General features: G+C 50.8%; 2 protein-coding genes across 2 annotated transcripts; one reads left to right on the top strand and one right to left on the bottom strand.

Moving 5' to 3' along the window:
* Positions 1-546: 546 nt before the first annotated feature.
* Positions 547-12,555, bottom strand: NDUFS2 (NADH:ubiquinone oxidoreductase core subunit S2). Its single transcript, XM_002760195.5, has 14 exons — positions 12,440-12,555; positions 11,378-11,484; positions 8,386-8,576; positions 5,611-5,731; positions 5,322-5,434; positions 4,997-5,071; positions 4,742-4,819; positions 4,515-4,600; positions 4,195-4,314; positions 2,185-2,314; positions 1,490-1,585; positions 1,231-1,314; positions 1,031-1,088; positions 547-798 (listed from the first exon to the last, which is right to left on the bottom strand). Exons 1-14 carry the CDS (start codon positions 12,532-12,534, stop codon positions 761-763), a joined length of 1,392 nt encoding a protein of 463 aa, XP_002760241.1. The 5' UTR covers positions 12,535-12,555; the 3' UTR covers positions 547-760.
* Positions 12,556-16,183: 3,628 nt separating this feature from the next.
* On the top strand, positions 16,184-26,579 carry ADAMTS4 (ADAM metallopeptidase with thrombospondin type 1 motif 4). Its single transcript, XM_008984775.5, has 9 exons — positions 16,184-17,258; positions 18,367-18,690; positions 18,943-19,075; positions 19,635-19,805; positions 22,096-22,382; positions 22,490-22,676; positions 22,928-23,103; positions 24,229-24,404; positions 24,891-26,579. Exons 1-9 carry the CDS (start codon positions 16,626-16,628, stop codon positions 25,315-25,317), a joined length of 2,514 nt encoding a protein of 837 aa, XP_008983023.4. The 5' UTR covers positions 16,184-16,625; the 3' UTR covers positions 25,318-26,579.
* The last annotated feature ends 202 nt before the right edge of the window (positions 26,580-26,781 follow it).

Genomic DNA, 26,781 nt, shown 5'->3' with positions numbered 1-26,781 from the left:
GTACCCTCCTTCCTGCCACGCCTTCCCCACACTTCGGCCCCTTCCCCTTCCTGCACAAGAGACCGGGCGGCTCCCGGAAGGGCCAACTAAGGGAGCTGGGAGATCTGGGCTCTTAAGCCTCAGCCCTTTAATGACCAACTCCTAACCCATAGAACGAGGAGACTCTCACGCTCGGGAAAGGCTGTCTGTATCTGCCATTTTCCACTCCACCTGGTTCAGAAATTTATCTGTGCTAAACGACCCGTTGACATTCCCTCAGACCCCATTATAGCCCTTTCCCTCCCTACAGGAACCTTACCCCAAGTCTTGATTTGAGTGGCTCACCAATTTATGTAGGCACTGAGAAGGTTTGAGCAGGAGGGGAACTGAGGGGAAAGAGGAAATGGGGAATGGAGAAGTGGAAAGGACAAGAGTCAGAGAAGGGGGTGGAGACGAGCAGGAAAAATTGCAAAGACTGACTGACTCTAACAGGAATGGAGGGCTAATGAGGACTCATAGGTTTACAGTCAAGGTGAAGGACACTAAGATACTGAGAAAGACATACAGTTTAGGCCTAGGGGCCGCAAGGCGGCTAATTTATTATAATTTCTTTTTTTAGTACATGCACAGAAAGCCTGACAGGCAAGTTGTACATGAATGTGTACACACACACACACACACACACACACACACACCACGCACACACAGGCCCATTTCCAGTGAGGGACAGGCTCCACAGAAGCAGCTAACAGGCAGGGAGAATCAAACGCTGCTCCCCCGCTCACCGGTCTATTTCTCCAAACACAATATCTTGGGTACCTAGGAGTGAGAGGATGGAGGAAAACAGTGATGTGACTTATCTTCCTGTTGTGAGACAAGACAAACAAAACGGTTTTACCAAAGATCCAGAACCCATTACTGTGCTCAAGAGACTGTGGACTTGAGTCTACGCCCGTGCCCCACGGTGCGCACAAATGTTCTGCTTCTGTCCCCAGTGGGCGTCCCCAACTCCTTTGTCTAGGATACCTCTACTACACGATAGGCCTCATACCTATGATGGCAACGACATCTGCCAACATGTGCCCCTTAGACATCCTGTCCAAACCAGCCTGGGGAGATTGAGATGGCAAGAGTTAGATAAGATTTGCAAGGTGGGAGGAGAAAGAAGAGAAGTTTATAAAAAACTCAACCAAGTTCAGTAAATTACTGGGTTAATTCATTGGAGTTAAAGTTGCTGGGATTGATTCTTACCAGATGGGCAAAACCAGGAGCCTTGATCTTGCATCGATAAGGGCGGCTGCTGCCATCGGATACCAAGTACACTCCAAACTCTCCCTGTTCAAGGAAGAAGGTTGGGTGTCTCTATTAATAGGAAGAGTACGTTTCTCGGCCAAGAAAACCTCTATTCATCCTGCTGTTTTCTCTCTCACCGATGAATGAGCATTTTGTTAAACATCTATCTTTAGCTACCTGCTCCAATATGGTCTTTTCCTTCCCCTTCTCTCCTCACCTTGGGAGCCTCAATGGCAGTATATGTGGCTCCTGGAGGAACTTGGTAGCCCTCTGTATACAACTTAAAGTGATGAATCAGTGACTCCATGGAAGTCTGAAGAGAGGAAAAAGGGAGAATCAATAAACCAAATCCAAACTCTGTCTCTTAGGCCTTCCCCTAACACAGAAAATAATCTCTACTCTCAGGAAGACTAAATCCACATGTAAGTCAGCCAGTAGAGAGGATACAGAATAAAACAAGAGAGCTATGGGAGATTAAAAATCTCTTATACAGTGAACTCTCTATAAAAAGAAACTGGGCTGTGCATGGTGGCTCACACCTGTAGTCCCAGCACTTTGGGAGGCCGAGGCAGGTGGATCACCTGAGGTCAGGAGTTCGAGACCAGCCTGACCAACATGGTGAAACCCTGTCTCTACTGAATTAATTAGCTGGGCATGGTGGCACATGCCTGTAATCCCAGCTACTTGGGAGGCTGAGGCAGATGAATCACTTGAACCTGGGAGGCAGAGATGGCAGTGAGCCAATACATGCCCTATTGCACTCCAGCCTGGGCAATAAGAATGAAACTCTGTCTCAGAAAAAAAAAGAAACAAAGAAAGAAAACTGAAAGGTAGGACTGAATCCAAGGATACTACTCCCCAGTTACTGCCCCCTTTCCAACACCCCACACTTTCCCCCTCCCTGCAGCCAACCTTCATCTCTGCTCGCTTAGGTGGAGACACTTTGGCATCATCAACCTTGATCTCTCCAGGAGGCATCTTGTTTAGACACTGTACAATAATTCTCAGGGACTGGCGCATCTCCTCCACCCGACACAGGTACCTGAAGTAGGTAAGACAGAGAAGAGAAGAACAGTCAGAGGAGCAGGTATGGGCTGGGAAGGATGGCCTTTGGCCAGCCTCAAAAGCGTTAGGTTAACTTTCCCCAATCTTTTCTCCAAGTGTAGCATCTCTGCTTGGCTTGGCCACCCATATAAACCCTGCAGTCTTTTTTTTTTTTTTTTTTTTGAGTCAGGGTTACACAGTTCACTGCAGCCTTGAACTCCTGGGCTCAAGGGATTCTCCCATCTCAGTCTCCAAAGTAGCAAGGATTACAGGCATGCACTACCACATCCGACTATTTTTTGTAGAGATAAGGTTTCACCTTGTTGCCCAGGCTGATCTCCAACTCCTGAGCTCAAGCGACAGCCTGCTTTTGGCCCCTCAAAGTGTGCTGAGATTATAGCCATGAGCCACCAGGCCCAGCCCCCTGTAGTCTTTTGCTTCTACTCTTGGGTGCTTCCCCAAACACTCTCATTTTCTCAGAACATGGCCTATAGTATTTCTTTAATTACCCCCTTACACACTTTTTAGAGGACAGAATGGGTGAGAGTCAAATGGACAAACAAAAATACACAGTAGCTACCAGTTAAAAAAAAAAACAGGCCAGGTGCGATGGCTCAAGCCTGTAATCCCAGCACTTTGGGAGGCCGAGGTGGGTGGATCACGAGGTCAAGAGATCGAGACCATCCTGGTCAACATGGTGAAACCCCGTCTCTACTAAAAATACAAAAAAAGATTAGAGGGGCATAGTGGCGTGTGCCTGTAATTCCAGCTACTCAGGAGGCTGAGGCAGGAGAATTGCCTGAACCCAGGAGGCAGAGGTTGCAGTGAGCTGAGATCGCGCCATTGCACTCCAGCCTGGGTAACAAGAGCGAAGCTCTGTCTCAAAAAACAAAACAAAACAAACAAAAAAAACAGACAAACAAAAAAATACACAGTAGCAAATCTAATTCAGGGCAGGTAAACAGGAGGAGAAATAGTTGTTTTTTTGGGGGACAGAGTCTCGATCTGTAGCCCAGGCTGGAGTGCTGTGGTGCAATCTCAGCTCACTGCAACCTCTACCCACTGGGTTCAAGCGATTCACCTGTCTCAGCCTCCCAAGTAGCTGGAATTACAGGCATGTGTCACCATACCTGGCTAATTTTTTGTATTTTTAGTAGAGATGGGGTTTCACCATGTTGGCCAGGCTGGTCTGAGTGCTGGGATCACAGGTGTGAGCCACCGTGCGGGCCCAGAGGAGAATTTGAAGCTAAGAATCTAGTAGAAAGAACACTGGATAAGGAGGATTCCAGTCTCAATCAATCACTTCTGCAGAGAAATTCCAGCTAATCCCTAACTTTTATGCCTCAGCTTTCTCAGTTATAAAATGCAGCCAAAGCTAGCTCCATCTAAGACAAGGATAATGTAAAGATAAAATAAGATGTCATAGGCCAGGCAAGGTGGCTCATTCCTGTAATCCCAGCACTTTCGGAGGCCGAGGCAGGCAGATCACCTGAGGTTTGGAGTTCAAGACCAGCCTGACCAACATGGAGAAACACTATCTCTACTAAAAATACAAAAGTAGCCAGGCATGGTGGCACACGCCTATAACCCCAGCTACTCAGGAGGTTGAGGCAGAAGAACTGCTTGAACCCAGGAAGAGGAGGTGGTGGTGAGCTGAGATCACCCCATTGCACTCCAGCCTGGGAAACAAGAGTGAAACTCCATCTCAAAAAAAAAAAAAAAAAAAATGCCATGTATGTGAAAGTGCTTTGACAGCAACCTAGTTTAAGACACACAAGAGCTCCCACAGATACTGAGAAGCAAAGAAGGAAGTGGCAGAGAAGAGTGAGGCAAGAGAAACTAGCTGGACAATCAGCCAAGAAAGGATTGGGGCCTTACCTATCATAGCAGTCCCCGTGAGAACCAATAGGAACATCAAACTCAACCTGGTCGTAAACATCATAGGGCTGGGTCTTCCGCAGGTCCCACTGGATGCCTGAGCCCCGAAGCATCACTCCACTGTGGAAAGCATAATGGGAATAAGGACCACTCTCCACAAACCAAGTATAGCGGCTCATTCTTCCTCCGCCTCCCTTGTTTCTCCTTCACGTTCAGGGTATGACTAGGAGGGGCCAACAAGTCTTAAAAGGCGAGATAGTAGGTTGGAACTCCCCCACTCCCATCCCCACTCCTAAGGAGGGAAGTTGTATTCCCCTCACCTGAAACCATAGTTAAGTGCCTCTTCTGCTGTTATAACCCCAATGTCAACTGTCCGATTTCGCCAGATCCTATTGTTGGTCAGCAACTATCGATTGAGAAAACTGGTGTTAAGACTCTTCATCACACTCTTCAGATACCTCTGTATTTCTCTACAACTGGGGAATAAAACCCCGCAAGCCCTTCTTGTGGGGGAAAGAGAGACTTTTCCCATTGACTCCTAGCTTACCTCCTCCAACTCATCAAGCCGAAGAGAGAAGTTCTTAGAAAACTCATAAATGTCATCCATAAGCCCAAGAGGTAGGTCCTAGAAGCCAAATGAAGTGGTATGGAGTGCTGCATAGCCTCTGCGAAGGAGAGCCGGCTCAGTACCCCTCCCGCAGGGCTACAGGGTTGGCATTTCCATCAGCCAGCACTGCCCTCCAGTGGCCACAGGGAAAATAGGCCTGGGCTGGAGGTTTGGGGAAGCGGTGGACCTGCTCACCTGGTGCACCCCTCCTGGCCGGATGTAAGCAGCATGCATTCGGGCTCCAGACACTCGCTCGTAGAACTCAAACATCTTGATAGGACATGCTGAGAATTAGTGTCAAAGCCCCAGGCCCCCAGGTCCCATGGTGGTCTACTCCCCAACCTTCTGCCTTCTTGTTCCCAACCAACACCTCATGGTTTCTACAAATATAAACCAAGTTTCCTTCTCCCTGTAAATGTTCTCCCATGTTCTCTCTCTTCTTTTAGTCTCTTATCTCCTTCATGCCTTCTGTACTTCCTGTACTTCCTTCCCTATTCCTATCCTTTCCTCCCTCTCTTACCTTCTCCCTTTCTTCAAACAGCCAGAAGAAAGGGGTCATGGCCCCAATGTCCAGGGCATGTGTAGTCACAGCCATGATGTGGTTCATCAGTCGTGTGATTTCTCCAAACAGCACTGTGGAGAGGTGAAGACAAGAAGAAAAGATACGGGAGCCAAGCACTGAGGCTGATAGAGAGGTGGTCTGGGCAGAGCCTGGGGTGTGAACACTAAGCTCGGGTTCAGCAGGGAAGGGGTAGAAAAGGCACTGTGCCATGCTCACAGTGGGGTGCAGAAGAAGCCAGGGGGCATACCTCGGATCCACTGTGCCCGGGGAGGAGGCCGGATGTTTAGTAACTTCTCCACAGCTAGAGAATAGGCCTGTTCATTACACATCATGGACACATAGTCTAGCCGGTCAAAGTACGGAAGGGCCTGGGAAGATGGAGGAATGTGGGTCACATCTAACAGGCTTAGGAGCCCAATCTGGCTGCCTGAAGCCTTGCTCTCAGTGGGCATCAGAAGTTGGTGCTGCATAAACCTTTCTAGTTTCAGGAGCCCTAACAAGGCAGGATAAAATATCCCAAGGCTGGGCATAGAGGCTCACACCTGTAATCCCAGCACTTTGGGAGGCCAAGGCAGGCAGATCACCTGAAGTCAGGAGTTCAAGACCAGCCTGGCGAGCCTGGTGAAACCCTGTCTCTAAAAAATAAAAAAATCCCAAAAACCAGTAGTATGCTGGTAAATGTTTAAAAATGGGCTCTCCAAGTAAGGCAGGACTCTGGTTTGTCGTGTTTGCCAATTTCCATGGTAAAAATATTCCCACAATGGCCAATTTTAAGTTACCAATACCACGTAAGTGTTAATACAGCATTGGGAAGAGTAACACACCATTATACAGTATTTCCACTATACAGACACAATGAAAGCAAATACCTCAAGGGCAGAGCACAGTAAAATGTGGTAGAATAATGAAGTGATGGGCTTTGAATATTTAATCTTATCTTTGCTCTTAATATAATGTATTAAATCATAAGCTTATATAAGTTAATTTCTAATAACTGGCTCACAAAATTCCTGAAAATTTAACAACTACACTCTTGCAAGCCAGAATGAGCTAGCACCAGGACAGCACTGTCAAGAGTCCTTGGCAGGGCAGGTGGCTCACGCCTGTAATACCAGCACTTTGGGAGGCCAAGGCGAGCAGATCATGAGAGGTCGGGAGTTTGAGACCAGCCTGACCAACATGGAGAAACCCTATCTCTACTAAAAATACAAAATTAGTCAGGCATGGTGGCACATGGCTGTAATCTCAGCCACTTGGGAGGCTGAGGCAGGAGAATGCTTGAACCCTAGTGGTGGAGACTGCAGTGAGCCAAGATTGTGCCATTGCACTCCATCCTGGGCAGCAAAAGCAAAACTACATCTCAAAAAACAAAAACAAACAAAAAACCTGAAATACTTTTATTATGTTTTAAATAAATTAATTTTTCCTTTTCTTCCTTTCACAAGCAGGTGTGGGGAAAAAAAAAAACCCTGAGATAATGAAGGAAAAAGGCAATCTTAGGAGTATCACGGCCAGATGTGGTGGCTCACGCCTGTAATCCTAGCACTTTGGGAGGCTGAGGTGGGTGGACTGGCTGAGCTCAGGAGCTCAAGACCAGCCTGGGGAACATGGTAAAACCCCATATTTACTAAAAATACAAAAAAATTACCCGGGCATGGTGGTGTATGCCTGTAATCCCAGCTACTCGGGAGGCTGAGACGGGAGAATCCCTTGAATCCGGGAGGTGGAGGTTGCAGTGAGCCAAGATTGCACCATTGCACTCCAGTCCAGGCAACAGAGTGAGATTCCGACTCAAAAAAAAAAAGGAGTATCAGGGAGGGTTTTTTTTTGTTTCATCTTTTTTTTTTTCTTTAGTCAGAGTCTTGCTCTGTCACCCAGGCACTGGAATGCAATGGCATGATCTTGGCTCACTGCAATCTCTGCCTCCTGGGATCAACTGATTCTCCTGCCTAAGCCTCCCAAGTAGCCGGGACTACAGGTGTGTGCCTCCTTGTCTGGGCAATTTTTGTATTTTTAGTAAAGATGGGGTTTCACCTTGTTGGCTAGGCTGGTCTCGGAACTCCTAGATCTCAAGTGATCCACCCATCTCAGCCTCCCAAAGTGCTGGGATTACAGGCATGAACCACCACGCCCGGCCAGAGGTATTTAAGGAAGACAGAGCACCAGGTAGAAACGGTCTTTCCTCCCGAATGCAAAAAGCTAAGTCCTAGCTGTCTGTTGACCCAGCTTCAGCTTACAGGAAGAGGGTGGAGCTAAGATGCTACTAGTTGGGACAGCCTGTTCTTATTCTGATGTCACTGTGACGGAGGCTAATGCTGCAGGGGTTAACCCACAGACTCCGGGACCAGAAACTGTCATTGCCAAGACTCTCTTGGGGAACCGCATTCTAGTCGTTGCACACCCCAAGACTGGGCTGGATCTAAATCCTAATCCTACCATCCTGTTATCAGGAGCTTTCTTCATGACAGTGAGAAAAAAACTTCAGATTCCTATTAGAGATCCAATTCCTTCAAATCTGACCCTCATCATTTGGGTCATAAAGTTCTCCTAAAAATGGCAAACTCTGTCATAAACCCCCTCTCAGTTGCTCTGACTCACTGAATGTTTTGAAAACAAACGTAGACAGCTGGAAGATACAAGAATCAGCTGTTCATTTCAGCGAGCTGACGTCTCTCCTCTTTCCCTGTCCCTAGGGACACTGGCTTTGACGCACTAGTATAACATAGTAACAGGGAAACTGAGGTACTCAAGTAATGGCAAAGGGGCCAGCCAAAAAGTCAGCCAGAGAAAGTCTGAGTGTAGTTCCAGTTTCAAAGCACTGCTGCTGAATAAACCAAATCCTAATGACTCAAGCATCCCTGCTGCTTCCCTCTACCCAACCAACCAAGAGTGTCCTAATAACCTCAACAGGTTACTCCTCTCAACACCCTCCTCCCCTCAGATTTTAAGGGCAGCAAACTGGCAAAGCCCACGCTAAAGCAACCCGAGATCCCACCAAAAGGCCCCTGTTTGCCCCCCACACCTGAAGATAGGTCTTGTATTCAATGAGCTTCTCAGTGCCTCGGTGCAGGAGCCCGATGTGAGGATCACACTTCCGCACCATCTCCCCACTCAATTCCATCACTAGTCGAAGGACACCATGGGCTGCTGGGTGTTGGGGCCCAAAGTTCAGCTTCATGTTCTTCACTATGTTGTCCTTTGGAGGGTCTACATCTGAGAAGCACGAAATAGTTCAGAGCCAAATGGTAATTCCCTTGGGATGCCCCCAAAAGACAGCAAGGAGTTAGCCTCTCTCTATAGATCTTCTAACTCACCATTCCATACTTTGTTAATTTCCTAATCTCTACTGTAACCAGGAAGAGGACCCTTAGATGGGGAAAAGGAAGATCTACACTTTCTGATGACAGACACCATGAATCTCACTCTGTATCTCCTAGAATACGTTTTTTTTTCATGGTTCATAGTCAGTGTGCATAGAGTCATCTTTTTAATAATAGATAATGCTTTTATAACTTTATTATGTGCCAGGCACTACCTTAGGTACTTCATGAGTAATGGGTACTATCATTATCCCCATTTTATTGGATAAACTGAGGCCATGGAGCTTCAATGACTTTTCCAGGATACAATGTAAGTGGCAGTACCAGGATTTTAACCCAGCCTGTTTAGCTCCAGGATCCAAACATTGTAACTACTATGATATACTGCCCTCCAAATGTATCCAGTGAATGGCCACCAGTCAGAAAATGTATACCTAATGCTTATTCCCAGTAAACGAGCTTTTACCCTCAAGAAGCTTACATTTTAATTTGGGAAAGAAGTACATGTGAAAAACTAGGAACAGAGGTCAAATTTATAAGTTACCAAGAAAGTGCCTGAGCCATTAAGTTTTTAAAAGAAGGAAAGAACAGTGGGAAGACTTCATGTACTTAGGATCTGAGCTTAAATATAGGAAATGATTTAGATAGGTAGAAGGAAGAAGAGGCATGCCAGGTCATGAAATCAACATGGGCCAAATCCTAGAAACAAGAAAGTAAACATCTGTGGAACCCTTATTTGGACTTCCCGAGAGAGATGATGAGTATTGGGACAAATTAAGGAGTAGTGATTCAGTTATCTGTACATATCATTAATAACAATTAACACTTCAGGCAGGATAATTGCCTGAACCCAGGGGGCGGAGGTTTCGATGAACCGAGATCACACCATTGCACTCCAGCCTGGGTAACAAGAGGGAAACTCTGTCTCAAAAAAAAAAAAAAAAACACTTATGGGGGACTTACATGTGCCAGGCACATGTTATCTCATTTAATCCTTAAAACAATACTATAAATAGGTACTTTATTAACTGGTAAATGGAGAGTTGAGATTTAAAACCAGAGCCCATCTTTTCAACCAAAATTCTTCATCATGAGCTTTGGAGTCTGAGAGACCTGAGTACAAATCTGCCTGTGTGCCCTTAATCAAGTTTTAATCTCCCTAGACCATAATTTCCTCACAACTGGGGTAATATTCTCATAGAGCTATTGTAAAGATTAAACAAAATAATGCATACAAAAATGTTGGGCAAATGGTAAGCATTTGGCTATTGTTACTTTAAGTTTGTGGAAAGTAACTGGAAGTGTCTTTGAAGGTTTTTGAGCAAGAGAATGAATAATGTGGTAAAATAATGTTTGGGGAAGATGAAGGTGATGACATTGTATAGGATAGATAGAAAGGGGACATCAGTGGCAAAAACTCAGTGAATAGACTCCTAAAATAATCAGGGTCTAATACAAGTAAATCTGAATAAGAATGATGGCAATGAAAATTAAAAGAGAGAGATGATCAGATATGAGACATTACGAAAGAATCTACATGGTTTGGTTACTGGACACAGACATGGAGGGCAAGATAGAAGAGCCAAAGATGACTAAAAAGTTTCAATCCTGGCTGGGCGCAGTGGCTCACGACTATAATCTCAGCACTTTGGGAGGTCGAGGCAGGTGGATCACCTGAGGTCAGGTGTCCCAGAACAGTCTGACCAACACGGTGAAACTCTGTCTCTACTAAAAATACAAAAATTAGCTGGGCGTTATGGCAGGCGCCTGTAATCCCAGCTACTTGGGAGGCTGAGGCAGAAGAATTGCTTGAACCCAGGAGGCAGAGGTTGCAGCGAGCCGAGATCACACCACTGTACTCTAGCTTGGGTAACAGAGCAAGACTCCATCTCAAAAAAAAAAAAAAAAAACAACTTTCAATCCTGAGAGATTAGGGGAATGAGGGTACCACTGATCCAAATGAAAAGTCAAAAGAAAGAGCTAGTTTTGATAGGGGAAAAAATTGTTTGTATTCACGTAGGTTTCATTGGAGGACCAATGGGAAAACCACCATTTTGTCTGGAGATGAAGATAAGGTATTGAACCTGAAACGTATTGAACATGGAAAACGCTGGCACTAAGATTTAAACTGGTAGGGACTTTTGGGTATTGACTGGGACCTATTCTTCCTTTTCTTCTACAACATCCTTTCTTTCCTTCTCTACTTGACAAATACCTGTTATTATCACTATTATGTCTGTGAATTTCATCGTGAAAGAAGCAAACAGAATAGGGACTAAAACTTGCCTAAGATAGAGAGCTCAAGAGCACTTAGAAATCAGCTGGAGGCCAGGCCTGGTGGCTCAAGCCTGTATCTCAGCACTTTAGGAGGCTGAGAAGGGAGGATCGCCTGAGCCTAGGAGTTTGAAATTAGCCTGGTCAACATAGCCAGACCCTGTCTCTACAAAAGGAAAACTTGCAAAATTACCTAGTTGTGGTGGCACAGGCCTGTTGTCCCAGCTTTCTGGGGAGGCTGAGACAGAAGGTTGCTTTGAGCCCCTAAGTTCAAAGCCACAGTGAGCCACTTTTGCACTACTGCACTCCAGCCAGGGAGACAGAGGGAGACCGTGTCTCAAAAAAAAGAAAAGAAAAGAAATTAGCTGGGGGCAGGGATGGGTGTGGGTTGGGACAGCAACAGCAACTCTGGTCACTTACCATTCCAAGGTGGAGGCTTCCAGTGGGCTGTTTCTTTGGTTGGGTACATAACAGCTCCCCCAAACTGCTGTGCATATTCCACATCTGGCTGCCACTGCCGAACACCTCTGGGGAGTTAAAGGCAGATCCTATACAAGGTCCTGAACAGTGCTTGGTTCCTGTGTTCCCATTCGCTCTCACCGGGACCCAGGAAGGACGTCCTGGATTTTTTTTTTTTTTTTTTTTTTGAGACGGAGTTTCGCTCCTCTTGCCCAGGCTAAAGTGCAATGGCAGGATCTTGGCTCACTGCAACCTCTGCCTCCCGGGGTTCAAGCAATTCTCCTGCCTCAGCCTCCCAAGTAGCTGGGATTACAGGCATGCACCACATGCCCGGCTACTTTTGTTTTTTTTTTAAGTAGAGATGAGGTTTCTCCATGTTGGTCATGCTGGTCTCGAACTCCCGACCTCAGGTTATCTACCCACCTCAGCCTCCCAAAGAATTGGGATTATAGGCATGAGCTACGGAGCCCGGCCAGTGTCCTGTATTTTTAAATGCCAAGTCACTGATCTGAAGTTAACGTAGCTTCGGCAAAATAAGCCCGAACTCTAGAGGTTCCATTCCTACTATTTATTTATTGGAATAACTTCACCCATAACCCCTGGGCATGCAAGGTTGGGATCGTAGCTTCTTCATATTTTCATCATATTGATATACTCAACCAGGTGAATATGAACTTGAGAAAAGTGTTTATTCAAGGTCAACAACAGAGAGACAGCGAGCATTCTGGGTTTTTGCCTGAGCTCTACTCAGGAATGACAAGAAAGGTGCATAGAAATTACTGAGGCTAAAAGGCAGTCTCCCACTCCGCTGATTTCACCTCTGGCGGAACGAAATCTAGACCCTCTCCCCTCCTTCGCCAGAGTGGGCGCCACTGCATCCTGCAGCCCAAGAAATCAAGGCTGGACGATGGGGTCACAGGCCTGAGTTATTTTCTGGGGGAAGTCACAGGGCCCATGGAGCGTCCCCAACCTGCGAAACCCTAGCCTTGGATAAAGCGCGTCGCGGGCTGCCCTCGATCTCACCTGCTGGGCTGAATCGGCAGTGGGACTCCAGCCCCAGGCCGCAGCACCTGGGCCGCGACGCCGCGGAGGCTGCACAGAGCCCTCAGCACCGCCATCTTACCCCGGCGGCAGACTTCGGGAAGGAGAACCGGGCGGAAGTGACTCCTGAGCGCCTCCTTGTTGCCTTCTCACCTATTCGCACAGCGAAGCCGCCCTCTTGGAAGCTGGCAGGGTCGCCTACCGGCTACCTGACAACATCCGGGTCCTGTGCTTTCGCTTCACTTGCGTTTAGATAACGGTGACTGCCTTCATCTTTACTGAGGGCGGTTCCTCCCACAGCTCCTGGCTGGCTTTTCTAGGAGCTAGTAAGGGAAAATTGCCATTCCAGCGAGGGGCAAATACTTCGTGCTTTCTCACCAAGCCAGCCGGAGTATCTTGGAAACGCGCGGCCCTGTCTTCCCTACTCCCTTCCGCCTTGGCCGCCCTCCCGCTTTTGTCCTGCTCTCGGATTGTGTCTGAGCCCTGAATCCAAAAGATCCGAGTCAGGAAAGCCAGCTAATTTCCAGATGTCCTAAACTGAGATTGGAGAAAGGAACCTAAGTGGGGCTGGGCGGGTCTGAGGGCTCCCGCCAAACCAAAACAAAAAATAATAGGATGCCAAGGCCACCGGCATTGGTGGTGCGGAGGGGAGTGTCGGGATGTGTAGGAGCCACCTCATCCCAGATGGGGGAGTAGAGGTCCTCTGTGGGTGACCCTGACATCCGCCAGGCTTCCCGAACCTACAGGATCACAGACCCAGGAAGGGCCCTTAGAGATGCCTCACACCCCACTTCCGTCTTGCGTCAGCCTTTTTTCCCTAACGTCTTTCTGACTCTGCCTTAGTCCTCCTGAGTAATGGCCAACAGCATGGAAATGTAGTAGCACCAGGAGTCTGATCCCAATTCTGTATGGACAAAGACTTTTCCAGCCTTAGAGGCTAGTTCCTGTTTTCTCCCTCTCCCTCTAAGCCTGACTCCAGCTGGGCCACCCACTCGTTGAGTTTGTACAACTCTCCCACTCTGAGCCTGGAAAGAGGCCTTCCCCAGATATCCCCTAGACAGGATCCCTGGGACACAGCCCACCAGCAGCGCAGCAGGGTGGGGCAGACAGACAGAGACGAGGAATTCTTCGCTGCAGAAAAAGAGGGGAAGCCAGACTTCTGGCCTGGGAATTGACCTAATGGGAACAGTACCAAAGGGTGGGGCCAGATCCTTGGCTGTGGGAACTGACCAGGACCTGGGGTAGATAGACAAGGCAGCTGCCACAGAGCCGGGGCAGAGGTTTGGTCCCTCTACCCTCCTCATTCCTCGCTCTTTCCCTGGGCCTTCTTTCTGTCTATTGTTGAAACACAGCAAATGTGGCCATGGTGGGGGGGCGGGGGGGGGTGATGGGAAGGACTGCATTTATTTGCCTTGATCCAGCCTGGGAGAAGTCAGGATAGACTGGGCCACTTGGCCCCGGGGGCAGCTTGAGCTGGGACTGGGGTGGGGGCTCCTGAGGGGCTGCCTAGGACACTGCAGCTTTTGTGCCTTCTCCCTGCTGCCAACACCCCCACACACGCTGCTGCAGCCACTCTAAAGCCCTTTGTCTTTCACTGCTTAGTCAACCCCTTTGTCCTCATCTCAAATGGGGGAGTGGAAAGGGGCAGTAGAGTCCTCTGGTGATAGCTCCTCTTGCCCCTGTCCCTTCTGGTCTCCCATCCCTTGTCTGACTCCTCTAACCCCAGCCCCATTGGCTGAGGATCAGGGGTAGGCAAGTGGTGGGTCAAGAGGTGGGTCTGGCAGTCACAAGCAGGGGGTGGGTGATCCAGGAAGTGATAGGTACCAGGGCAGGTATTACCAACCTGAGCAGGAAGGGAGGGGGAGAGGAAGCATCCTGACGGATACAATATGCCGATATGCCGGGGACAGGAGGTGACAAAGCAGAGTGAATAGGGGACTAGGGGCAGGAGAAGGTGGTCCACTTCTGGGAAAGGAAAGGGACGGCTGACTGCATTCTCCTTCCTGGGGATTTCCTGGGGAAACAAGCAGCCAGAGGATGGAGTGAGCAGAAATTGCCCCTATTTCTGAACCCTTCCTTGCCTTGAGAGCTCACACCCAAGACCTCTTTTCTGAGTTCCTTTCTATCCAAAGCCAAAGGAATAATTTGCTTCCTTTCTCTAACACCACCTCTTCCTCCCCAGCCTCTCTCCCCATCCCAGGCAACGGATTTCTCTCAGTACCCTAATTTCCCTATATGCACAATGCTGCCTCCACCCTCTCCCTGCCCCAGGGAGAAGGAAAAAGAAAAGATTACTAGGTATTCCAGGAACCAATAGGTTCTCAAAGCAAGGTGGGGTGGGCCCTGTGAGCCAGGTGGGGATTCCCCCAGATTGATACTGGGTGAATCTGGGTTCCTGAGAGCAAGTCTTGCCTATGCTGGGGGCTGTCTGACTTGAGGCTGGGGGAGGGTTTAGGGCAGTTGGGAGTGGGTAGGAGCAGGGCCAAGAGCCTAGGGGAAGCTACTGGGAGCTGGGCCAGGGAAATGGGTAGTCAGGAAGTGGGGAGGGGAACCCTGGGGGGAAATGGAGGCGGAATAGCTGTTCCGGGCCTTGGAGGGGGTGGGTACTGTTAACTCAGGAAGGGGGAGCCTAAGGGAGAGAAGAGACATTAGAAAAGAGGAGGAGGTGCTGGCCAGCAGTGGGCACCATGGCTCACCCCTGTAATCCCACACTTTCGGAGGCCAAGGTGGGCGGATCACCTGAGGTCAGGAGTTAGAGGCCAGCCTGACCAACATGGAGAAACCCTGTCTCTACTAAAAATACAAAATTAGCCCAGTGTGGTGGCACATGCCTGTAATCCCAGCTACTCTGGGAGGCTGAGGCAGGAGAATCACTTGAACCTGGGAGTTGGAGGTTGTGGTGAGTTGAGATCACACCATTACACTCCAGTCTAGGCAACAAGAGTGGAACTCTGAAAAAGAAAGAGAGACAGAGAGAGAAAGAGGAGGTGCCACCCTGGATCTGCCTTCTATAAAAGGAAAAGTCGTTAACCCCGCTTGCCTTGTCATCTGCCGCCTCGCCTCCGTATGTTCATTCCAAGCTGGATCATCCTACCTTTGGGCAGTAAACTCCCTGATCGCTGTCTCCTTGCCTCCCCGCATTGCTCTGCCTCTTTCACTCTTCCCAGCTGCTCAGTTCTATCCTGAGCCATGTCAAGCTACCTCCTTTCTTCGTTCTTCACTCTTGATGCCTCCTTACCTGTTCCCTATCCTCTTTTCTCAGGCAGCTCACTCAGTCCCCTCAGCCCTGGAAACCAGCCACTAGGGCCAAAGGGCAGCATGAGGAAGCCTTGAGAGAAGAGAGAGGCCATGCTAGGTTAGACTGTAAGAGCAGGAATTCTCCCAGGACTGTGATCCTATCTACATGCCGTCCAGGCCCTTTCCCTCACTCTCTGCCTCTCCTGGGGCTCTGTCCCACCAAAAAGGAAAAGAGACAGCTGAGGGCTGATTGTGGGGTTTGGGAAAAGGCTATGTCATCAGCTGGCCCAGTGCCTACATCCATTCGGCTGCTAGAGATTCCCCTCCCCTGGGCAAGTCCCATTTTTTTTAAAGGAAAACAAAAACTAGGATTTTGGGAAGCGATGATACACCCCTCTGAGTCCCACCGACAGAGCTCAGCTGAGTGGCTTAGAGATCAGCCAATCGCAGAAGCTCACTTGCTTAAAAGAGCTGGCGCGGAGAGAGGCTGGGGAGAACCCACAGGGAGATCCACAGACACATAGGCAGGCACGAGAGAGAGAGAGAGAGAGAGAGGACAGAGACAGAGACAAAGGCACGGCGGAAGAAGGCAGAGACAGGACAGGCACAGAATCGGCCCAGGCAGAGTCCTACAGAGGGAGAGCCCAGAGAAGCTGCAGAAGACACAGGCAGGGAGAGACAAAGATCCAGGAAAAGAGAGCTCAGGAGGAGAGTTTGGAGAAGCCAGACCCCTGGGCACCTCTCCTAAGCCCGAGGACTAAGTTTTCTCCATTTCCTCTAAAGGTCCCCAGCCCTTCTGAAAACTTTGCCTCTGACCTTGGCAGGAGTCCAAGCCCCCAGGCTACAGAGGAGAGCTTTCCAAAGCTCGGGTGTGGAGGACTTGGTGCCCCAGACGGCCTCAGTCCCTCCCAGCAGCAGCAGTACCAGTGCCATGTCCCAGACGGGCTCATATTCCCGGAGGGGCTTGGCGGGGCGCTGGCTGTGGGTTGCCCAGCCCTGCCTCCAGCTCCCCATTGTGCCGCTCTCCGGGCTGGTGTGGCTGCTTCTGCTACTGCTGGCCTCTCTCCTGCCCTCAGCCCGGCTGGCCAGCCTCCTCCCCCGGGAGGAGGAGATCGTGTTTCCAGAGAAGCTCAACGGCAGCGTCCTGCCTGGTTCGGGCGCCCCTGCCAGATTGTTGTGCCGCTTGCAGGCCTTTGGGGAGACGCTGCTACTAGAGCTGGATCAGGACTCGGGCGTGCAGGTTGAGGGGCTGACAGTGCAGTACCTGGGCCAGGCGCCTGAGCTGCTGGGAGGAACAGAGCCTGGCACCTACCTGACTGGTACCATCAATGGAGATCCGGAGTCGGTAGCATCGCTGCACTGGGATGGGGGAGCCTTGTTAGGGGTGTTACAGTATCAGGGGGCTGAACTCCACCTCCAGCCCCTGGAGGGAGGCACCCCTAACTCCGCTGGGGGTCCTGGGGCTCACATCCTACGTCGGAAGAGTCCTGCCAGTGGCCAAGGACCCATGTGCAACGTCAAGGCTCCTCCTGGAAGCCCCAGCCCCAGACCCCGAAGAGCCAAGGTAAGCAACCCTGGAGTCTGTGTCCTGCCGTGTCCTCCCACCATGTCTGTCCTACTGACCCCTATTCACCCTCTCTCCACCCACTTCGACTTCTGGCCACTTTGCTTCCCTCCCTTCTGCCTGTCTTTCCTCTCTCCACAAGCCTCCTTTCTAGGGAAGGCTCAGGCCTCTCCCCTTTACCCTTGTCCTAGCCAGACCCACCGAGAGTTCTCAGAGGTGGGTCAGAGACTGGCTGGGAATAACTGCTCCCCGTCTCCACCGCACCCCTGCCTGGCCCTGGCATCTTCTGCTGGCACAGTCCCCAGCAGCAAAGGTCTCCTAATAGCCCTGTGGCCTTGGCTCTTTTCTCTGCCCCAAATTTGATTTACATCCCCCACCCCCAGCTAAAGGAGTCAGGTTTGAGGCCCGAGGGTTTGGTCTCTGGCTTCTGATGCTGCCTTTAAAATCACTGTGGCAAACTGCAAACTAGGGCAGGAGTGGCAAGAGAGGGAGGGCATCCCGTACCTCCTCTTGGTCAATCCCCTTCCCACACTGTGGCCGGACTGCAAGGCTGCCTGAGGCTCCATCCTTTTCTCCCTCCCACTCCTGGTCTCCCCCTTCTTCCCTTCCCTCCTCCCTCCTCCCTCTCCAGCTTTAATCCAGACCAGACGCTCCCTCCACACCCGCCACGCTGAGCTCTGGCCCTGGCCCTAGCTGCTGACTGAATCGTTCCTCCAACCACACAGGCCAGACACGTTGCAGCCCAGCCCTCTAGCCCTGGTCCCACAGGCCCCAGCCACACTCAGCCCTGGAGGACCCCAAAGTCCCTCCTGACGGCAGACCAGGCTGCTTTCACCTCTGGGGCTCCTGCAGCCCTGGGATGTGGCGTCCCCTCCCCTCCCCTTCTTAGAACCAGCTGCTGACTCCTCAGAGTTACCACAAAAGCCCTGAGATTTGGTGTTGGGGGAAGGGCCTGACCAAGACCCGTCAGGAGTCAGGAATCCAGTGGGGTGTGTGGGGTGCAGCTGAGGATGCCGAGTTCCAGACCCAGGAAGTGAGGGAGGGGAGAACCAATCGACCCATGCGTCTGAGGCTATTTCAGGATCTTCCTTTCCCTTTTTCTCTCCAGCGCTTTGCTTCACTGAGTAGATTCGTGGAGACACTGGTGGTGGCAGATGACAAGATGGCCGCATTTCACGGTGCGGGGCTGAAGCACTACCTGCTAACGGTGATGGCAGCAGCAGCCAAGGCCTTCAAGCACCCAAGCATCCGCAATCCTGTCAGCTTGGTGGTGACTCGGCTAGTGATCCTGGGGTCAGGCGAGGAGGGGCCCCAAGTGGGGCCCAGTGCTGCTCAGACCCTGCGCAGCTTCTGTGCCTGGCAGCGGGGCCTCAACACCCCTGAGGATTCAGACCCTGACCACTTTGACACGGCCATTCTGTTCACCCGCCAGGTGAGGCCCCAGTCAGCACCACAGGCCACGCACTACACAATTCTTAGAAGTACCACTACGTAGACTGTGATGTAAATGATGCCCTAGAGTTGTGTGACATGGTGCCTGGGCCCAGCCACACTGCCATGTGTGGCTTCCTAGACCCTGACAGTGCTGGGTCCTCAGTGCCCAGGTCCCCAGGAATCTGAATCTCATCCCAGTGGGTCCAGGTGTCGTGGCTCTCTGTTTACCTTCTGTGATCCCTCTCCGTAGGACCTGTGTGGGGTCTCCACTTGTGACACACTGGGTATGGCTGATGTAGGCACTGTGTGTGACCCGGCTCGGAGCTGTGCTATCGTGGAGGATGATGGGCTCCAGTCGGCCTTCACTGCTGCTCACGAACTGGGTAAGGTGGGGGTGGGACCATGGGCCACCTGGGGAGGGTGAGAAAGGTATTAGGTAGGATGAACTAGGGGAGGGGTAGCAAGTTCACCAGAGTGTTAATGGGGGTCCCAAGGTATTTCTTCCCCCAGGCCTAGGTACAGGGCTATTACTCCTTTCTGCTCCAGGTGTAGATATATATTTAGATTCTTCTATTAAACATATTAGTTGGTAGAAACTACTGTGAACTGTGTGTTTGTGTGTGTGTGTGTGCGTGTGTGTGTGTGTGTGTGTGTATTTGGAGGGGGAGTCAGAGAGGGAATGGGTGGAGTCACAGTTGGGAATGTTGGTTATAAGGAAAAGTGGATAGGGAGGGGCCCTGAGTATATTTTGGGGAAGAGGAGACAGAGCAAGAGATGGGGCTACATACTGGGAGCCCTGAGAGTACCAGAAAGGAAGGGACTAGGGGCAGGGTGAGGTGGGGAATAGATCTGACCATCACAGCTGCAGCAGGATTTATGATGGAGCCCCTCAGGGCATGGGGAAGGGACCCTCAGACCCTAGCAGGGCCTCTGCCCCCACAGGCCACGTCTTCAACATGCTCCATGACAACTCCAAGCCATGCAGCAGTTTGAATGGGCCTCTGAGCACCTCTCGCCATGTCATGGCCCCTGTGATGGCTCATGTGGATCCTGAGGAGCCCTGGTCCCCCTGCAGTGCCCGCTTCATCACTGACTTCCTGGACAATGGCTATGGTAAGCAGATGGCACTCACCTTTCCCTAGGTAGGACTCAATTCCTGTCCTCCATGGCACTCTCACTTCTGCTGGCATTCCGCATGGGCCAAATTGCCTCCCAAAAGTGTGCTTCTTCTGCAGTGTGGGAAGGGGTGAGAAATGCTGCTGTCTTTCTGAGGTTCTCACTTCCTCCCACAATAAATACCACAGCTAGAGGAGGCAAATTTTGGCTCAATAGAATTAGAACTGACCTTCTGAGGGCCAGAACTGCCCACCACTGGAATGTGCTGGCTGTGAAGGTGATTACCTTGTCACATAATGAGGTATGCAAGAACAGCAGGATAACTGCCAATGGGCAGAGATGCTGATGAGAGGCAAATTCAAGTATTCTATAGTTGGTTGGAATAGAATAGGCAGAATTGGGTTCCTATCTTTATTCTGTTTTATTTATTTATTTATTTTTGAGACGGAGTTTCATTCTTGTTGCCCAGGCTGGAGTACAATGGCTCCATCTTAGTACACCGCAACCTCTGCCTCCCGGGTTCAAGCAATTCTCCTGCTTCAGCCTCCCGAGTAGCTGGGATTACAGGCGTGCACCACCATGCCCGGCTAATTTAGTATTTTTAGAAGAGACAGGGTTTCTTCATGTTGGTCAGGCTGGTCTCGAACTCCTGACCTCAGGTGATCCACCTGCCTCGGCCTCCCAAAGTGCTGGGATTACAGGCGTGAGCCACAGCTCCCAGCTTTGTTTTTGTTGTTGTTGTTAATAATTTGTTTTTCTTTTTAAAATAGAGACGAGGTCTCACTGTGTTGCCTGGACTGATCTCGAACTCCTAGGCTCAAGCAATCCTCCCACCTCAGCCATCTGAAGTGCTGGGATTACAGGCATTGAGCCACCATGCCCCGCCCCTTATTCTGTTATTTAAGCAGATGTAGGGCCAGGCGCGGTGGCTCACGCCTGTAATCCCAGCACTTTGGGAGGCCGAGGCGGGTGGATCACGAGGTCAAGAGATCAAGACTATCCTGGTCAACATGGTGAAACCCCATCTCTACTAAAAATACAAAAAATTAGCTGGGCATGGTGGCGCATGCCTGTAATCCCAGCTACTCAGGAGGCTGAGGAGGGAGAATTGCCTGAACCCAGGAGGCGGAGGTTGCGGTGAGCCGAGATCTAGCCATTGCACTCCAGCCTGGGTAACAAGAGCGAAACTCCATCTCAAAAAAAAAAAAAAAAAGCAGATGTAGATGTGTGACTGTAAATTACTTCACCTGTGTTTGTAGTTGATATGTCAGATAAGTATAATAGTGGTACCTCTCTCATAGGCATTTGTCACGATTAAATATGTGCTGGTCAAGCATTTAGCTAATGCTCATCACATAATAAGCATCCAATGAATGATAGCTGCCCGGGGCCGGGCGCGGTGGCTCACACCTGTAATCCCAGCACTTTGGGAGGCCGAGGCAGGCAGATCACGAGGTCAAGAGATCGAGACCATTCTGGCCAACATGGTAAAGCCCAATCTCTAAAAATAAAAATAAAAAATAAATTGTAGCTGCCCATTAAAGCCTCTTACGGGGTAGGCACAGTGGCTCACACCTGTAATCCCAACACTTTGGGAGGCTGAGGTGGGAGGATTGCTTGAGACCAGGAGTTTGAGATCAGCCTGGACAACATAGCAGACCTTATTTCTATAAAATATTCAAAAAAATTAGCTGGACATGGTACATATAATCCCAGCTACTCAGGAGGCCGAGGCAGGAAGTTTGCTTGATCCCAGGAATTTGAGGCCATAGTGGGCCATGATCATGCCACTGTACTGCAGCCTGGATGACAGAGCAAGAGTCTGTCTACAAAAAAAAGTAATTAAAAGATAAATCATGAATTAAAAAATTTAAAGCCCCTTATAGCCCTAGAGTTGTTTTTCTCTTTTTCTCCTTTCTTTTTCTTTTCTTTTCTTTTTTTTTTTGAGAGAATCTTGCTCTGTCATCCAGGCTGGAGTGCAATGGCTTGATCTCAGCTCACTGCAACCTTCACTTCCCAAGTTCAAGTGATTCTCCTGCCTCAGCCTCCTGAGTAGCTGGGATTACAGGCAAGTGCCTGTAATCAGGCTTGGCTAATTTTTGTATTTTTAGCAGAGACGGGGGTTCACCATGTTGTCCAGGCTTGTCTCGAACTCCTGACCTTGTGATCTGCCCGGCCTGTTTTTCTAGGTTCCATCAGCCCCCCCGGGGAGCCTAAGCTTTCAGCTGGCAATTCTGAATGCTCCCTTAAACCCGTTGCTGACTTTGTGCCTCAATCTCTTTCCCAGGGCACTGTCTCTTAGACAAACCAGAGGCTCCACTGCATCTGCCTGTGACTTTCCCTGGCAAGGACTATGATGCTGACCGCCAGTGCCAGCTGACCTTTGGGCCCGACTCAAGCCATTGTCCGCAGCTGCCGCCGCCCTGTGCTGCCCTCTGGTGCTCTGGCCACCTCAATGGCCATGCCATGTGCCAGACCAAGCACTCACCCTGGGCTGATGGCACCCCCTGCGGGCCCGCACAGGCCTGCATGGGTGGTCGCTGCCTCCACGTGGACCAGTTCCAGGACTTCAATGTGAGATCCTAGGGCAGGGTGGGGTAAAGGGCCCAGGGGTGTGGGGACTGGCCCTAAGCCCAGGAGAGAGTTCATTTATCCCCCACTTCCATTCTGTGACTTTGCAGATTCCACAGGCTGGTGGCTGGGGTCCCTGGGGACCATGGGGCGACTGCTCTCGGACTTGTGGGGGTGGTGTCCAGTTCTCCTCCCGAGACTGCACGAGGCCTGTCCCCCGAAATGGTGGCAAGTACTGTGAGGGCCGCCGCACCCGATTCCGCTCCTGCAACACTGAGGACTGCCCAGCTGGCTCAGGTCAGGAGTTTCGGGGATGGGAGCCGTTGGGAGGGGACAGTAGAGCAGGAAGGACTATGCCTTGAGTGCAAGACCAAGAGGGTGTTGATTCTCCTGCTGCTGGGCGGAGTGCCTTTAACTTCTGGGAATTGTCCTTAGCCATCTGTGGAGAAAAGCGGAGCTGTGCTGTCTAGAGCTCTGAGGGGCTGGGTGGAGGGGCGTGGGGTGATGTGAGGAAGGAGGGGCTCTGACTGTCTGTTTCACCCCTCCAGCCCTGACCTTCCGCGAGGAGCAGTGCGCTGCCTACAACCACCGCACCGACCTCTTCAAGAGCTTCCCAGGGCCCATGGACTGGGTCCCTCGCTACACAGGCGTGGCCCCACAGGACCAGTGCAAACTCACCTGCCAGGCCCGGGCGCTAGGCTACTACTATATGCTGGAGCCACGGGTGAGGGCCAGGGCACCCCCAGGCCCTGTCCATGGTCACACACACCTCCAGTGCTCCCTCTGCTTTCTGATGACAAAGATCCCCAAAGTAGCATTGCTCCCACAGCCACGCCAGCCCAGTCCAGGAGTCTACTCAGACTTATCTGTATGTGGGTATCAGGAAGACGAGCCCCAGATTCCAGATACATGGCCAACAGGTCCCTCCAGGCTATCCTATTTCCCTTGGGCTCTTTCCTTTGTCTCCCCATCTTCTCGTGCTACATTTGGTGAGAATGGAATGTGTGGCCTTTGGGGCAAGTTCTTGACCCCTCTTCTATGGGCTCCTCTGTCAATTTACAGTCGTGGCCTCATTCAGCTCCAGGACAGCCAGTCCCTCAATGGCCAGGACCCCTGGAGATGACTGAAGTCCCGACACTCCCTCTCTGTGATAGGGTGGTGAGCTGAAGGCTGCACAAAGGAAAACAAGCCCTAGCAGCCTTCTGCTCCTTTCGCCCTTAACCTGAGAATTTCTACAGGCTGGCTGCCCTCTAGCGTCCATTCCGGGGCAGTGCCATCAAGGTTTACGGCTCGGTGCTGGGACCAGACAGACTTGCAATTCTTGCAAGATCTGCAGTCTTGGCTGGGCGCGGTGGCTCACGCCTGTAATCCCAGCACTTTGGGAGGCTGAGGCGGGTGGATCACCTAAGGTCAGGAGTTCGAGACCAGCCTGACCAATATGGTGAAACCTTGTCTCTAAATTAAAAAAAAAAGAACTACAGTCTTGGCTCCTTGGCTTGCCATTTGTGTGGCTTTGGGGCAGGTTCCTTAACCTTTGTAAACCTTAATGTTCCATCCCTAGAAACCTCAAATAGTGGTGGTGAGATTTAAGTTTGTGTTTGTAAAACACTTAGCACACTGCCTGATTTATACTCAGTGCTCTGAAGATGCTGACTAGATGTTATATGTGTTAACTATTTGTATTGTTATGATTATCACCACATGGTGGCTGGCACTCACCCATCTACATCCCCTACCTCAACCAACTTTTCTGACATCCCTTTCCTGGTGGGACATGGGTCTTTTTTGATTTACCAACCCCTCTTGACTTAGGAGGAACCTTCGAATTGTTTTTTTCTCTCCTCCTCAGGTGGTAGATGGGACCCCCTGTGCCCCGGACAGCTCCTCAGTCTGTGTCCAGGGCCGCTGCATCCATGCTGGCTGTGACCGCATCATTGGCTCCAAGAAGAAGTTTGACAAGTGCATGGTGTGCGGAGGGGATGGTTCTGGCTGCAGCAAGCACTCAGGCTCCTTCAGGAAATTCAGGTTCTTTACCATGATGCCTCCCTCTACCTTCCTGGACATTCTGGGTCCTGGGGATGCAGAGGGGAAGTCAGCACTGTTTCTACTCTCATAGGGCTCACAGTCTAGCGGGAGGTAGATGAGTCGGCAGTTACAGTGCAGTGTCCCATGTGTTCAGCCGGAGTCTGAACCGGGTGCTGTGAGCATCCTTATGGGCATCAGGGAAGACTTGCTTGGGGTGAACTCTGAGCTGAGCCTCAGAAGGAGGGTAGGAATTGGACACGTACCAAGGAGGTGGGGCTTGGAAGGGCACCTCAGTAAGGGAACAGTGGGTATAAAGGTCCAGAGATAAGAGGCAGTAGGGCACATGCACGTAGCTCTGATCCAGACTGAACCACTCACATAGGATTGGGGCGACAATCACTACACACATGCGGTCGCATAAACACAGCTCAGAAGGCTGGGGGGATTCAGGTGATCCTGAGCTCCCCATGTACTCCTTCCACACAGGTACGGATACAACAATGTGGTCACTATCCCTGCGGGGGCCACCCACATTCTTGTCCGGCAGCAGGGGAATCCTGGCCACCGGAGCATCTACTTGGCCCTGAAGCTGCCAGATGGCTCCTATGCCCTCAATGGCGAATACACGCTGATGCCCTCCTCCACAGATGTGGTACTGCCTGGGGCAGTCAGCTTGCGCTACAGCGGGGCCACTGCAGCCTCAGAGACACTGTCAGGCCACGGGCCACTGGCCCAGCCTTTGACACTGCAAGTCCTAGTGGCTGGCAACCCCCAGAACGCACGCCTCCGATACAGCTTCTTTGTGCCCCGGCCGACAACTTCAACACCACGCCCCACTCCCCAGGACTGGCTGCACCGAAGAGCACAGATTCTGGAGATCCTTCGGCGGCGCACCTGGGCGGGCAGGAAATAACCTCACTATCCCGGCTGCCCTTTCTGGGCACCGGGGCCTCGGACTTAGCTGGGAGAAAGAGAGAGGGCTCCTGCAGCTGCCTCATGCTAAGACTCAGTGGGGAGGAGCTGTGGGTGTGAGACCTGCCCCTCCTCTCTGCCCTAATGCGCAGGCTGGCCCTGCCCTGGTTTCCTGCCCTGGGAGGCAGTGATGGGTTAGTGGGTGGAAGGGGCTGAGAGACAGTCCTCCATCTAAACTGCCCCCTCTGCCTGCAGGTCACAGGAGGGAGGGGGAAGGCAGGGTGGGCCTGGGCCCCAGTTGTATTTATTTAGTATTTATTCACTTTTATTTAGCACCAGGGAAGGGGGCAAGGACTAGGGTCTTAGCGAACCTGACCCCTGACCCCCCCTCATAGCCCTCACCCTGGGGCTAGGAAATCCAGGGTGGTGGTGATAGGTATAAGTGGTGTGTGTGTGTGTGTGTGTGTGTGCGCGCGCGCCGTGTGTGTGCTTATGTATGAGTTACAACCTGCCCTGCTTTCCTCTTCCTGAATTTTATTTTTTTGGGAAAAGAAAAGTCAAGGGTAGGATGGGCCTTCAGGGAGTAAGGGATTTTTTTTTTTTTTTTTAGACAGAGTCTTGTTCTGTCACCCAGGCTGGAGTGCAGTGGTACTATCTCTGCTCACTGCATCCTCCGCCTCCCGGGTTCAAGCGAGTCTCTGTGCCTCAGCCTCCTGAGTACCTGGGATTACAGGCTCCTGCCACCATGCCCAGCTAATTTTTTTTTTTTTTTTTGAGACAGAGTCTCACTGTTGTTGCCAGGGATGGAGTGCAGTGGCATGATCTCCACTCACTGAAACCCCCGCCACCTGGGTTCCAGCAATTCTCCTGCCTCAGTCTCCCGAGTAGCTGAGATTACAGGTGCCTGCCACCATACCTGGCTAATTTTTGTATTTTTAGTAGAGACGGAGTTTCACCATGTTGGCTCGGCTGGTCTCGAACTCCTGACCTCAGGTGATCCACCCGCCCTGGCCTCCTAAATTGCTGGGATTACAGGCATGAGCCACCACTCCTGGTCCATATTTTTAAAATCTGAATTGAATTCTGCTATTTATATGTTCCTTTTTGGGTCAGACAGATGTGGTTGCATCCTAACTCCATGTCTCTGAGCATTAGCTTTCTCATTTGCCAATAATAATACCTCCCTTAGAAGTTTGTTGTGAAGATTAAGTAATGTAAATAAAGAACTAGCAAATGCTCAGCACCTAGTAGGTTGTCAACAAATGGCAGCTCCTGGTACTTGTTATTATCAACTTTCTGTCCACATCCACTCTCCATGTACACTAGAAGGTGGCAAAGATCCACATTCACAGTGCCTGCCTTTACCTCCAGGGTCCGTTCCTTTGGTTGGCAGACCCCTATCCTGGATTCTGAGGGACCAACAGAGAAAGGAAAATTCCGTCCCTCACCTCTGGAGGTTCCCAAT

The sequence above is a fragment of the Callithrix jacchus genome, chromosome 18 (genome assembly GCF_049354715.1).
Source record: "Callithrix jacchus isolate 240 chromosome 18, calJac240_pri, whole genome shotgun sequence".
Taxonomy (NCBI): Eukaryota; Metazoa; Chordata; class Mammalia; order Primates; family Cebidae; genus Callithrix; species Callithrix jacchus.
Note: the sequence above shows the minus strand (reverse complement) of the source record. Positions and strands in the feature narration are given on the sequence as shown.